Below are 12,945 nucleotides of genomic sequence, written 5' to 3' on the forward strand. Positions count from 1 at the left end.
GAAGCCAGACTAATTTCCTGGGGTGGGATGTGCTCGGCATCCCTCTCGCTGCCGCTCTCCCTCCCGCAGAGACGCCCGCTCTGCAGAAAGCCAGGCGCGTGTATTCTCCTGCCAGGATATTTCCTCCCTGCCCCGCTGGAGGACCTTCCCCTTCTGCAGACAATGAAGGGACCGACGCCAATGGCAGCGGCTGGTGGAGCCAGGGAATGCAAGAGCCTGGGGAGCCCATCCTGAACCACCCCCGCCGTCTGGGCAGGAGGGAGGGACACGGTGACAAGCCCTGGTGGGTGGGCAGCCCCCACCAGTCTCCTGGGATCAGGTGAGGTGGGTGGGAGGCAGCCAGGACTGCCCTGTATCCCCACCAGGAGTCACCCAGCGAGGTCATGTACCCCCTGGATGCAGCAGAAGCCCAGGACGAAGAGTGGGGAGCAGGACTGCAATGCACTCACATTGGGGTGGGGGCACAGCTCCAGGCCTGGCACGGGGCAATTCCAAGCGTGCACGAGATGCCACAGAGTTCTCCCGCTCACAGACGTTGCCTGAGGCTGGGAGACTCCAGGAGAAGTGATAGTGCTCAGCCAGATCCCAAGAGAGGGAGGGAGGGAGGTCAGCGGTGTGTGCACAGAGCTGTCACTTTTTATTAAGGTTTGTTATTAGAAAAATATATCATAAAACGTTGTGGCACATTTGTCCGTTCCTGTTCCGGGGCAGAGGCTCTGGAAGGCAGATGGAGAAAGGGCTCCAGGATGGATGCTCCAGCGTGGGAAAGCCAGAAATTGCTCCCTTGGTCTGGGACAGAACCAGGGATGCTCCCAGAAGTGTCTGGGGATGGATGCACTTGCTGCATCCAGCGGTCTTCAGGGACGTGGGGAAGGAGAAAGGACAACTGAAAGGAAGAGGGGAACAAAAATAAAGAAGAAAGGCTGAGTCTCTTCTGTCATCCCTTTCCGATCCAATGGAGGTAAAGTACCACTCTGGGAATGTCCTGACCAAGATTTGCCACGGGAGAAAGTCACCTCTCACTGCCCAGGCTGTCTCCCTGTCCTTGCAGTGGCAGTGGCACTCTGAGAACAGTTTGGAGGCACTGTGGAAACAGTTCGATAGCACTTCAGGCTTCAGTTACAGTTTGCAGGTGCTTATTCCAAGAGTCCCTGTCTCTAGGCAGCTGCTCCACGGTTCTAGGACGAGGAGGTTGGGATAGAGAGTCCATGGATGGTGCTTAGAGGGTCCGGAGGTTTCCCCACAGGGCTGGTGGGTTTTCTGTCCACGACTGCAGGAAAGGTGGAAAGAAAAAAACCAGACAACAAGGCAGGGGATTGATGAACTCCGAGCACATGGACCCACCTCCAACAGCCCCCCAAGAGGATTTCTGCCCCTCAGGGCTCCTCATCCAGCTCCTGGGAAAGGCAGCCCTTTGGAAAGGAGCTGTCAGGCTCCTTGTATCCAGGAGAAACAGAGAGGGAAAAGGGGAATGCGTCCAGTGACAGGGACCATGGTGATGGCATCGCCAGGGACCGGGATTTCCCTGGGTAGGGGACCCAGCCCTGTCCCAGCCACACACGGAACACATCCTTAAAGAACGCTGCCTCAAAGCTGGAGTGTCCTGGGAGGGGACTGTGCCCCCGGTGCTGGGAGGGGACGGGGACGGCACCGTCACACCCTTCCAGCGGTTGGGAAACTCCTGCAGAGCTTCCTCCCAGCCCCAGCTCCCGGCAAGGCTGGCCCAGACCTTGGCAATCTCCCTCTCTCCATCCACCCGCCGCCCTCGGGGAGGGGGATATTTATCCCGGGGCTGCCGGGGGCACTGGGATAACCAGGGGGAGTTTGGGGAATTTGGAAAAATTCTGAAATTAGAGGGTGAAATTGCCTGGCTGAATTTGTCTGTGTGTCTTTTCATCCTTCTTTCCATCCTCTTCCCCCTCTCCGCACCCGCTGCAGGGACCAGGAGCCACCAACCCATCCCACCAGGAGCCACCAACCCATCCCACCAGGAGCCACCAACCCATCCTACCAGGAGCCACCAACCCATCCCACTGGGTGACCCCCCCCTTTCTCCTCCAGCCCGTGCTCAGGTCAGGATTTTTCCAGACAATCCAATATTTTTGTTGTTCTAGATAAGCAGCAGAACGAGAAAACCGATTCGAAATAAATTAAGGGAAATTTTAAAGCTTTAAAAACTAAAAAATGCATTTAAAAAAATCACGAGCAAACAAACAACAACAAAAATCCCACACGAAACAAAAACCCACAAACGCTTAGAGAAAGTCTGTGGGTCTTTGGACACGGCAGTTTAAAAATCAGCAAATCAGAAAATTCAGGCTCCAAGTCATTTAAAATACCTCAAAAATAAACTAAATATGGACAGGTCGGTTTTCCTGCCTTTGGTCATTTTATATCCTTTTTTTCTTTCCTTATTTTTCATTTTCTTTTGTAACTTTTCCTTCCTTCTTTCCTCTCACTTGCTTTCTCCCTCTCGGTTTCTCCCTCTTTTTTCCTCCCCTTTAAATCATCGATTTAAATTTTCTATTCTTGATCTCTTGATTACTCACAGCAGGTTGATCGAGTTAGAAATGGTAAAGGATAAAAACCAAACCAATAAAATAAAATATTAAACCCCTAGAAAAACTACATAAAAATGGACTAATAAGCGGAAAATTAGTTGCAAATTAATTAAATTAATGGAACACCTAATACCGTCGGAAAAGAACAAAAATATCAACAGGGATTTTATACTCCCCGTGGAAAAATCGGGATTTTTAAAACGAAACCGTCCATCGAGGAAATAGAGCTCCATTAATAAGGCGAAATAATGAACAGGAGATAAAAGAACAGCCCCAAATTGCTCCTTTGGAATTTTCAGCGGAGCGTTTGGAAAGAATAAATTAATTATTAGTCTGGGAACAAATTAAATAATAGTTACTTCTAATAATTAATAATAAATCGTTAAACAATTACTCTGACTTAATAATGAATAGTTAATTACTAGGAATTAAGAATTCTCAGTTAAGACTTCTGCCTTCCTGTGTCCTTCCGAGGTTTTCGGCCTCTTGGCATCCCTGTTAATTTGGGAGGGATGTGTGGAAAATGCTCCTGCTCTGTCCCGCCGCACCCCCACACTCCGGGGGTATGGACAGCGCTGAGTTCGCCCTGAATTTTCCCCCTTCCCTGGCGATTCCCAGCGAGTGCCAAGGAGGAAGGGAAAATGATTTCCAATTTATAACCGCGAGGTGTCTGAGGCTGGAGGGTCTGAACAACGGGATGCCGGGGCCGCTCAGGTTTATGAAATTGGGTGGATATTGCAGATATTCACCCTGCCTGAGGGTGGGGGCACCCGCTGCAACCCCTATCCCCTCTCCCGCCCCTCTCCCTCTCTCCGATCCCCCCGGTCGGGTCCGCGGCTCTCCCGGGGGTCCCCCCCTCTGTCCCCTCCTCTGTCACCCTCTCACCTTCCCTCCCGGGCTGCTTGAACGCCATGGCCGTGGCCAGGTCGGCGCCATGGACGGTGACGCCGTGGCCGTGGTGTGCCAGGGGGGTGCCCTGCGGCTGCCAGGGCGGGCCCGGGGGGATGTAGCCGCCCGGGGAGCCGCCGTACACGCCGGGCTGGCTGGAGGGTGGGTACGCACAGGCCGGCAGGAAGGTGCCCATCGAGGAGAGCCCCGGGCCGGGCTGAGGACGGGCACAAAGAGACGGGGAGGAGAGACGAGGGAGGGGGTTCAGAACAGCCCACCCGGCTCTGGGGATCGGGGTCCCCCTCGGGTAGAGGGGGAATGGGAGCGGTGGGAAATCTGCCTCTTCCCTGTCCCCTCCCTGTCGCTCTGTCTTACCCTTCCCTGCCCTCTTCTTTGCCTCACTCATGCCACCTCCCTGCCCTCTCCCTGTCCCCTCTCCCTGTCCCCCCTCCCCGTCCTCCTTCCCCGTCCCCGTCCCCGGTCCCCTACTGCCCCTCTCCCTGTTCCTCCCTGTCCCTCTGTCTTACCCTTCCCTGCCCTCTTCTTTGCCTCACCCATGCCACCTACCTACCCTCTTCCTGTCCCCTCTTCCTGTCCCCTCTCCCTGTCCCCTCTCCCCGACCCCTACTGCCCCTCTCCCTGTCCCTCCCTGTCCCCTGCTGTCCCCCCAACTGTCACCTGCGGGTATTTGATGTCCCCCTCCATGGCCGCCTTGTCGAGCCCGTTGACCGCCTGGCCCGGGGCGGGGAAGCCCGTCCTGTTCACGCTGGGCCACTCTTCCATTTTGGGGGGGTAGGCAGCCCCCTCTGTGCCAGCCAGAGCCCCTGTGGAGCAAAGCGTCAGCCCTCGAACACCCCCGGGCCCCGCCCGAGGAGGTTTTGGGGTGAAACAGAGGGAAATCCCGGGTTTGCCAATGTCTGAGTGTATAAACGCAGGGAGAGGGGGTACAGGAACCCGCATTCCCTCCCAGTGCCCCCCAGCATCCCTGGCACTGCCCACCGCACCGAAATGGGGCAGCAAACCGCGGGGAGAGGCTGTGGCAGCGCCCCCAAACCTGACTCTGCATCCCCCCCTCCTCCCTGCCAATTCCAGGCCCCGGCCCCCGGTAATTTAGGGAGCCCAATTTCTCTTCTGACGAAGGGAGATTTAGAAAACTGACATCGGAATTTTAAGGATAAATGATCGCACGGGGCAAAACGCATGCGGTTGATTTACTCGGGCTTTTTGAAGGATAAAAGGACCCGCACGCTCCTGCCACGTCCCGTGTCCCCTCCCCGGAGTCTGCGGGGCTCGGGGCTTGGCGCTGCCGCTGCTCCCGGAGCCCCCAAATTTCCCGGGGTATCCCGGAGGCCGGATACGAAGTGCCTTGTCTTCTCTTTTCCCCCTTCCTGTGTTTTTTTTTTCTCTCCCTTTTTACCCCTTTTCCACATATATATATAATTTTTTTAATCCTCTTTTGAAAAGGAAAATTCAGGGCTCCGAATTTGCGGTCGGCAATCTATCATCCCTACGAAAATATTTTCCACATTTTTCATAAAAAGTTCAAATGTGGCTGAGCCGAGGCCGCATCTGGCCCAGTCACCCCGACGGGCTGGTGGAGCGGGGGGTGGCCCTCAAAAAAAAAAAAAAGGCAAAATATACGAAACAAGTAAAAAAACCCCAAACAAACAAAAACAAAAAACGAAACAAAAAATAAAACCCCGAAATAAACTAAAAATCTGAAACAAATAGAAAAGAACGAAAGAAGCAAAACAGCTCGAAACAACAAAAAGGCACGAAACAGACAAAAAGGCACGAAACTAATAAAACACACCGAAACAAGCAAAAGAGCACAAAACAAGCCAAAAAGCACGAAACAAATAAACCCCATGAAATAAATAAAAAAATTGAAACACACACAAAACCTCGGAACAAATAAAAAAACAAACACACCAAACCAACAAGGAAGGACACAAAAATAAAACAAAACAAAAAGAAATAGAAAAAAAAGCGCAAAACTCGACGAAGAAACCCCAAAACCGACCAAAAAAAAGAAGGGGGCTGGGGGGAAGCGAAATTGCGGCGGGCCGGCCGGGGCTGCGGCGAGCCCGGGGCCGGGGTTGGTACCCACCCGCCTGCTCCACGAAGGTGCGGATGCCCAGGATGTTGGTGACGGAGTGCGCCGAGGGCCAGGAGCGGGGCAGCCCGACGGGAGGGGCCCCGAGGTGCCCGGCCGGGTGCCCGCCAGCCTTGGCGGGCGGCGGGGCTGCGGGGCCGGGGTACGGGTACTGGTAGATGTGACCGCAGGGCAGCGCGGGCGGGGGGCCCGGCGGGGCGAGCCCGCCGATCTTGTTGCGCAGGATGCGGCTGATGGAGCTGACCGAGGGCACGTTGTACTTGTCGCACACGCCGTCGGCGAGCAGCCGGTCGCGGATCTCCCAGGCGAAGATGCCGGGGTCGCCCTGCTTGTAGTCGCGGATGTGCTTGACCACGGCGGGGGTGGTGACCCGCGGCTTGCTGCCGCCGATGGCACCGGGCAGGATGGAGCCCGTCTCGTGGTACCGGGCCAGGATCTTGCTGACGCAGCCGTGGGACACGCGGAGCTGGCGGCTGATGTCGCAGGGCCGGATCCCGAGCTGCGCCAGCTCCACGATGCGCAGCCGGATGGCGTTGGGCAGAGGCCGCCCGTTCACGAACACGCCGCCCAGCTGGTTCACCTCCCCGTACGTGTGCTCTGCGGGAAGGGCATGGATGGCATGGGTGGCATGGCACGGGTGGGATGGAGACGAGGACGAGCCGGTTGTGGTCCCAGCGGGCTGCCCGAACAGCGAGCGGGCTTGGGACGGGGACGGGACTGCAGAGGGAAGGGGAAAGGGAAAAGGAACGGAACAGGGGGGTAGAAAGGAAAAGGGAAGGGGAAGGAGAGAAAGGGGGGAAAAAAGTAAGAAAAAAGAGCGAAGGGGGGGAAAAGGGAAGGAAAAAAGAAAGGGAAGGGAAAATGAGAACATTCTCTCCCTGGGAGAGAGAAAGCGAGAAAGAGAAAAAAGGAGACAGGAAAGCAAAAAGAACAGGAGGAAAAAGGAGGGGAGAAAGATACATAGGAAAAATAGAAGGAAAAGAGGGAAAAGAGACAGTAAAAAAGAAGGGGAGGAAAGACAGAAGGGAAAAAGAGAGAAAAAGAAAAAGAGAAACAAGGAAAGGGGGGAACGAGGACAGAAAAAAAAGAGGAGTGGGGCAAAAAAATAAAAAGACAGAGAAAAGGCGAAAGAACGAGACCGAGAGAAAGAGCCGCAAACAGGGAGCTGAGCGAATGCGAAGGGAGGAGCGGGGAGAACGAGGGAACCCGGAGCCCTCCCGGCCGGGCACATCGTGCAGGCTCCGGCCCCGGTGCTGCGGGCCGGGCCATTCCGGGCCGGACCCTCGGCCGCCGCCTCCCCCCTGCCCGGTGCCCTCCCCCGGCGGAGCCGTCCCGGAGCCCTCGCGGAGCCGCCCGCACTCACCCATCGCCCGGCGCGGGGGTCGCGCCGCTCGGCCCGGGGAGGGGGCAGCGCCTGCCCCGGCATAGAGAGCCCGGGGGGCGGCGGGGGCTGCGGGGAGCCGGCGGCCGGGGGGTCCTGGCGGCGCCGAGCCGGTTCCCCGCTCGCGGGAAGCCCCCGCCGCTCCTCGGGATCAATTTGACGTGGGAATCACGTCAATCCCGGCCGTCACGGCGGCGACGCCGCCGCCCATTGGCTCCCGCCCTCTCCTAAATGGCCGCGGCCAGAAGGGCCGGGGGGGGCCGCCACCCTCTGCCCGCCCCCTCGGGGCCCGCGCCCCGCCACCCCTGGGCAACCCTCCCGCACACCCCCGCACATCCCCCCGCACATCCCCCGAGCTGCGGGAAGGCGGAGCGGAGTCCACCGTGGGGGTCCCAAGTCCCCCGCCTCCGTAAGGCGTCAGGGTCGCTCCTGGCTCTCTCTGCGCTCTCGTTCCCACGCGGGACTCGGACACGCACCTGCCCCGCCTCCGGCCCCGACGGGACCCACGGGCGGGGGCAGCGCCGGGGGCTCCGGGAGGATCGGGCCGTGCTTTAGTGGGGCGGGGGACCCCACGGAACCCTTCCCCGGGGGGCTCCCCTGCGGACACGCTGCTGCCCACCCAGCACTGAAATCCGATTTTACCCCCCCACAATAACGCCCGAGAGCAGCCTCGTGGATGGGGCGAGTGGTCGGGAGATTCCTGTGGATTTTTATCCCCCCTCGCAAGGAGAGGTCGGTGGGAAGATCGTGAGTGTTTTCCCGCAAACGACTGAAAGGGTGGGGGGCAAAGGGGGCCCAGCGGGGGCAGCAGCACGGCAAGGCCGCTCCGCAGCCGCTTTGAGGGCGGCTGGAGGGGGCACAGCGCCCACCTCCCCGTGCCCGGCCCCCCTCCGGCGGCGCGGGCAGCGCATCCAACGGCATCCCCGCGCGGACGGGCACGGGGGGAAGCCCCCAGGGATTACCCACTCGAGCCCACCCTCTTCTGTGCCCCCCTACCCACCCGAGACGGGGGGGTGAACCCGCGGAGGCGTCGCTGCAGACGGCGCCGCCTGAGCGCTGGAGAAAGCGCCGGGAAAAGGGAGCGGATAGATTAAACGGGAGTGGAGCATCGCTCGGGGTGGGGGTCCCGTGATTGCCTCACCCCCCCTATACCCACCCGGCTGCAGCGCCCAGGGGGGCCCTGCCATGAGTTTGCCGTTCTCAGCCTGGCGGAGCGGCCGCCGCGGCCCGCGGGAAGCCCAGCAACGAACGGCGGACGGGGAAGGCAGGTGTGGTTCTCCCTGCCCTTGTGATCCCATGGAAATGTTTTTTCGAGGAGTGTGAGGGTCCCCTCCCACCCGTGGAGGAATCTTTTCCCTCGGGGGCGCGCTCGGAGGAGACCCGGCGCTGGAGCATCTCCGACGGGAAGCCTCGCACAGCCGTGACCGCAGCCAGCCCGCATCCCTCCATCCCTGAGGACCTGGGAGAGGCTTTCCCCCAAAAAATATCCCCCTTGGAAGCGATTCCCCTCCACCTGCTCCCCGCATACCCCCGCGACTCTGCCGGGCTGCCGGACAGGACGAGAGGATGGAGCCTCGAGCCCCGGCCCCTGCAGGAATGAGTCCTTGGACACAGCGGGGATGGAAAGGGAGGAGAGGAAGAAAACAAAGAAGGAAAAGAATAATGACAAGAAAACGAAGGAAAAAAAGTAGAAGGATAAGGGAAATGAGAAGACAAAGAAAACGAAGAAGGGAGGGAAAAGAAGGAAAGAGAGGTAGAAGATAAAAGAAAATAAAGGGAATAAAGATAAAATGAAAATTAAGGGGGGGAAAAGGGAAATTTTTAAAAAATGAAATTGAGGAAAGGAAAAAAGAACAAAGGAAAAAATAAAGGAAAAATAGCAGAAATTAAAAGGAGAGGGAAAAGAGAGGGGGAAAGAAAAAGGGAAAGCAGAGCGGGCGGGGAGATGCGGGTGGGGGTCCCTATTAATGGCACGCTGCAAGTGCTCCCTGAGGCGCTCAGCTCCCTGTGGAGCCGCAACGACAGCGCCGGGGGCTGCCCGAGACCCCAAATCTGCTCCCCCGGGCCGCGTTCACCCTCGCCCTGCCCCGAGATGGTTTCCATTTGCTGCGGCTCCTTTTTCCCTTCTCCCTCCCTCCTTCCCTGCTTATCGTTGGGAGCGCCGTGAGCACCGTGCGACGTGGAAATGCATTAAAAGCCCCTTTATTTTACCAATATTTTGTCAGAGTGTGTATTTTAATGCCTGTCGCGACAGAGGCACGATTTTGCATCGTTCATTTTGCTGAAAAAACCAGGATCAGCAGCGGAACAAGGATCTCCAGAAGCCTTTTTTAATTAAAAAAATAGAAATATCAGGGATACTTGATAGAAATATCAGGGATATTCCTTTACTGCAGCAGCTGGCGATTAGTACAGATAAAGGCAGGAACTCCCGCGTGTTTCATCAGTATTTATTCCAGATTATTTATTAAATAATAATATAATAATATTACGTTTTAAAAAGTAATACAGTTATATTACTATATAGTAATATAGCAATATAAAATATAGTAATATAGCAATATAAAATATTGTTATATTACTATATAATTCTGTTGTATTATTATCTAATACTACAATACTAGACTACATTATTCTATTATTTACTATAATTCATTGCTAATTCAGGAATACTGCGGCTCTTCGAGGAGTTTATGGAGTTTGTTTTCTGTCAGGGTCAATCCAAATTGGAAAATTCTGTTGCTGTAGGATCAGACACACTGAAAACGGTCCAGCAAGTGCAATACTATCTCAGTGCCTGTGCTTTGTGTGTCAGAGGGAACTCGAAATTAATTCCGACAATAGTTTTTGCTCCAGCCTTCTGGCATGAACTGTATGCAGGGAGTTGGATGGTCCCGCTGCTGTGCCCCCAGAAAAGCTTTCTGTTTGCTGAAGAAGAGGGTTTGAGGGCTAAACCAAAATAAAATCCTTCTCCAAAGCTCATTCTCAGACACTTTGCTTAATTGGCTCTTTCAGGTTGTAAAGGCCACAGGTTGAGTAATTAACAATAATTCAGTTTTATGTGTCAAATGCGATTTTGCTCTGTGCATTACACCTCTGCCAGAAGGCTCCTCAAATCCATACGGGGAAAACACACCAAAGCCGCTCAGATTTTCTGAGTTTGGATTTATTTTCCCCTCTAGAGACTACAGGGTTTGATCACAGATTCATAACATGAAAATGAGATCCTGGATCCTTAACGTAAAAAAAAAAATCTTTGTGTAAAACGTTGCTGATCCGAGGGCTGTAACACAGCATTTAAATGAAATAAATTGCACGGATATATCCTGTCTTTCTTTTTGTCCTGATTTTCTGCCTCGGAACCATTTCAGAGCCTTTAAAGTCGCTGTTCATGGATTTGAAATCTCATTTCATGCCCCGACCAGCTCGCAAGGAGTGGGAGGGTGTTTAGCTCAGCCTGAAGCCGCCTGGAGGTGCCCGGTCAGGGACCATACCCTTTCCTTTTCAGGTACTGAGTGTTAAAAATACAAAGTATTTGGGGAAGAATATGAAACAATCTCAGCGCTAACAGCACGCAGAGGTTTGGGGACAGGGACTGCCCGCCCCGGCTGGCTGGGGCTCCCAGGAGGGGCAGAGCTGGAGGCTGCTCCTTGCAAAGGCTTCATCCTGCTCACACATCTGGGAGCCGCGTGCCGGGGCCGGGCTGGCAGGAGCAGCCTCTGGATTCAGCAGGGCTTGGAATCAAAGCGCTGTGGAAGCCGCGATCCCGCAACCATCGTCATTGCCTGTGGCAAAAACACATCGCTCAGCCTCTGCCTTCGGGCTCCTGCCTCTGCCTCTGGGGTCCTGCCTCTGTCTCTGGGCTTCTGCCTCTGCCTTTGGGGTCCTGCCTCTGTGATTCTGCCTCTGCCTTTGGGCTCCTGCCTTTGGGGTCCTGCCCCTGCCTTTGGGGTCCTGCCCCTGCTTTTGGGGTCCTGCCTCTGCCTTTGGGCTCCTGCCCCTGCCTTTGGGCTCCTGACCCTGCCTTTGGGCTCCTGCCCCTGCTTCTGGGGTCCTGCCTCTGCCTTTGGGCTCCTGCCTCTGCCTTTAGGGTCCTGCCTCTGCCTTTGGGCTCCTGCCTCTGCCTTTAGGGTCCTGCCTCTGCCTCTAGGCTCCTGCCCCTGCCTTTGGGCTCCTGCCTCTGCCTTTAGGGTCCTACCTCTGCCTCTAGGCTCCTGCCTCTGCCTTTGGGCTCCTGCCTCTGCCTTTAGGGTCCTGCCTCTGCCTTTGGGCTCCTGCCTCTGCCTTTGGGCTCCTGCCTCTGCCTTTAGGGTCCTACCTCTGCCTTTGGGCTCCTGCCCCTGCCTTTGGGCTCCTGCCTCTCCCTTTGGGCTCCTGCCCCTGCCTCTGGGGTCCTGCCTCTGCCTCTGGGCTCCTGCCTCTGCCTTTAGGGTCCTGCCTCTGCCTTTGGGCTCCTGCCTCTGCCTATAGGGTCCTGCCCCTGCCTTTGGGGTCCTGCCCCTGCCTTTGGGCTCCTGCCCCTGTCTTTGGGCTCCTGCCCCTGCCTCTGGGCTCCTGCCTCTTCCTTTAGGGTCCTGCCCCTGCCTCTGGGGTCCTGCCTCTGCCTTTGGGCTCCTGCCCCTGTCTTTGGGCTCCTGCCCCTGTCTTTGGGGTCCTGTCCCTGCCTTTGGTGTTCTGCCTCTGCCTTTGGGCTCCTGCCTCTCCCTTTGGGCTCCTGTCTCTGCCTCTGGGATCCTGCCTCTGCCTCTAGGCTCCTGCCCCTGTCTCTGGTGTTCTGCCCCTGCCTTTGGGCTCCTGCCCCTGCCTTTGGGCTCCTGCCTCTGTGATACTGCCTCTCCCTTTGGGTTCCTGCCTCTCCCTTTGGGCTCCTGCCCCTGCCTTTGGGTTCCTGCCCCTGCCTTTGGGCTCCTGCCTCTGTCTTTGGGGTCTTGCCCCTGCCTTTGGGGTCCTGCCCCTGCCTTTGGTGTCCTGCCTCTGTCTTTGGCCTCCTGCCTCTGCCTTTGGGGTTCTGCCCCTGCCTCTGGGGTCCTGCCCCTGCCTCCTGCCTTGCTGACACAGCACACGTGTCCTGCCCAGCATTCCCTGTGTAAATGACCATCCCTGTCCTGCAAACACTCATCCAGCCCCAGCTCCAGAGGTGCTGAGAACCTACAGCCCCTGTGACTCTGGTGGAAGCTGCAGGTGCTGTGAGGGACAACCAGCACCTTCTCAGATGGAGCCCTTGTCTCCTTCCTTGCCAGCTGCCCTCAACACCCCCCAGGGGCACAGAAGTGTAGACTCATTTAGGTTGGAAAAGACCCCTAAGACCCATCAAGTCCAACCTGACAGACAGTGCCTGTCTCTCTTGGGTGAATATTTCATGGGTCCTACAGCACTCTGAAAGAGAAACAAAACTCCCTCCAAATATTTTCCTTTAGATTAAGGTCTTGCTTAGTGTTAAGCCCATATGGAAACCCTGGCCTAGGTGTAAATCTTTGCAGGATCAGCTTATTAACCTCTGCCCAGCTCTGCAAACAAACACTGCACGTGCTCGCTGGGCTGAAGGGCTGCTAAACCTATTCCCTTTGTTTTCTTATTGAAATGGATTTCTCCTGGCCACAACCGAGTGGGAAGGCCTCAGGCTTGGCAAAGGATGGGATGCTGAGCTGTGCTGGTGGAAAAACACACCCCACAGGCTGCAATAGCACCGGGAGGGTTGTTGGGCTTGGCACAGGTGGCCCCACGGGGAGGGCAGGGAATCTCCTTCTGCTGGAAAACATTCCAGATGAGATTCACGTACATTTGCTCACACTTCAGTCAGCCTGGTTTTATGGCATGGATCCATCCAGCACATCACCCCCTGCTCCTGGAGATGGTCCTCTGTTGGATTTGTGTGGGATCTTCTTATCCAAAGGGAGTCCAGGAGAAGGACTGCGGGGGAAAGGAGGGGATTTACATCAGGGTGACCTGAAAGGCAGGAATAATAATCCAATATCTCACAGAGGAAGAACCTGCCCTGC

General features: G+C 56.3%; 1 protein-coding gene across 1 annotated transcript; it reads right to left on the minus strand.

The window, feature by feature from the left end:
• Positions 1-856: 856 nt before the first annotated feature.
• Positions 857-7,867, minus strand: PAX1 (paired box 1). The gene is given in 7 exon segments (XM_071582018.1): positions 857-1,270; positions 3,447-3,666; positions 4,128-4,273; positions 5,560-6,170; positions 6,172-6,282; positions 6,700-7,090; positions 7,423-7,867. Coding segments are annotated over 7 exon segments (2,016 nt in total). The 3' UTR covers positions 857-1,178.
• Between the last annotated feature and the right edge of the window lie 5,078 nt (positions 7,868-12,945).

The sequence above is a fragment of the Pithys albifrons genome, chromosome 2, assembly GCF_047495875.1.
Source record: "Pithys albifrons albifrons isolate INPA30051 chromosome 2, PitAlb_v1, whole genome shotgun sequence".
Taxonomy (NCBI): domain Eukaryota; kingdom Metazoa; phylum Chordata; class Aves; order Passeriformes; family Thamnophilidae; genus Pithys; species Pithys albifrons.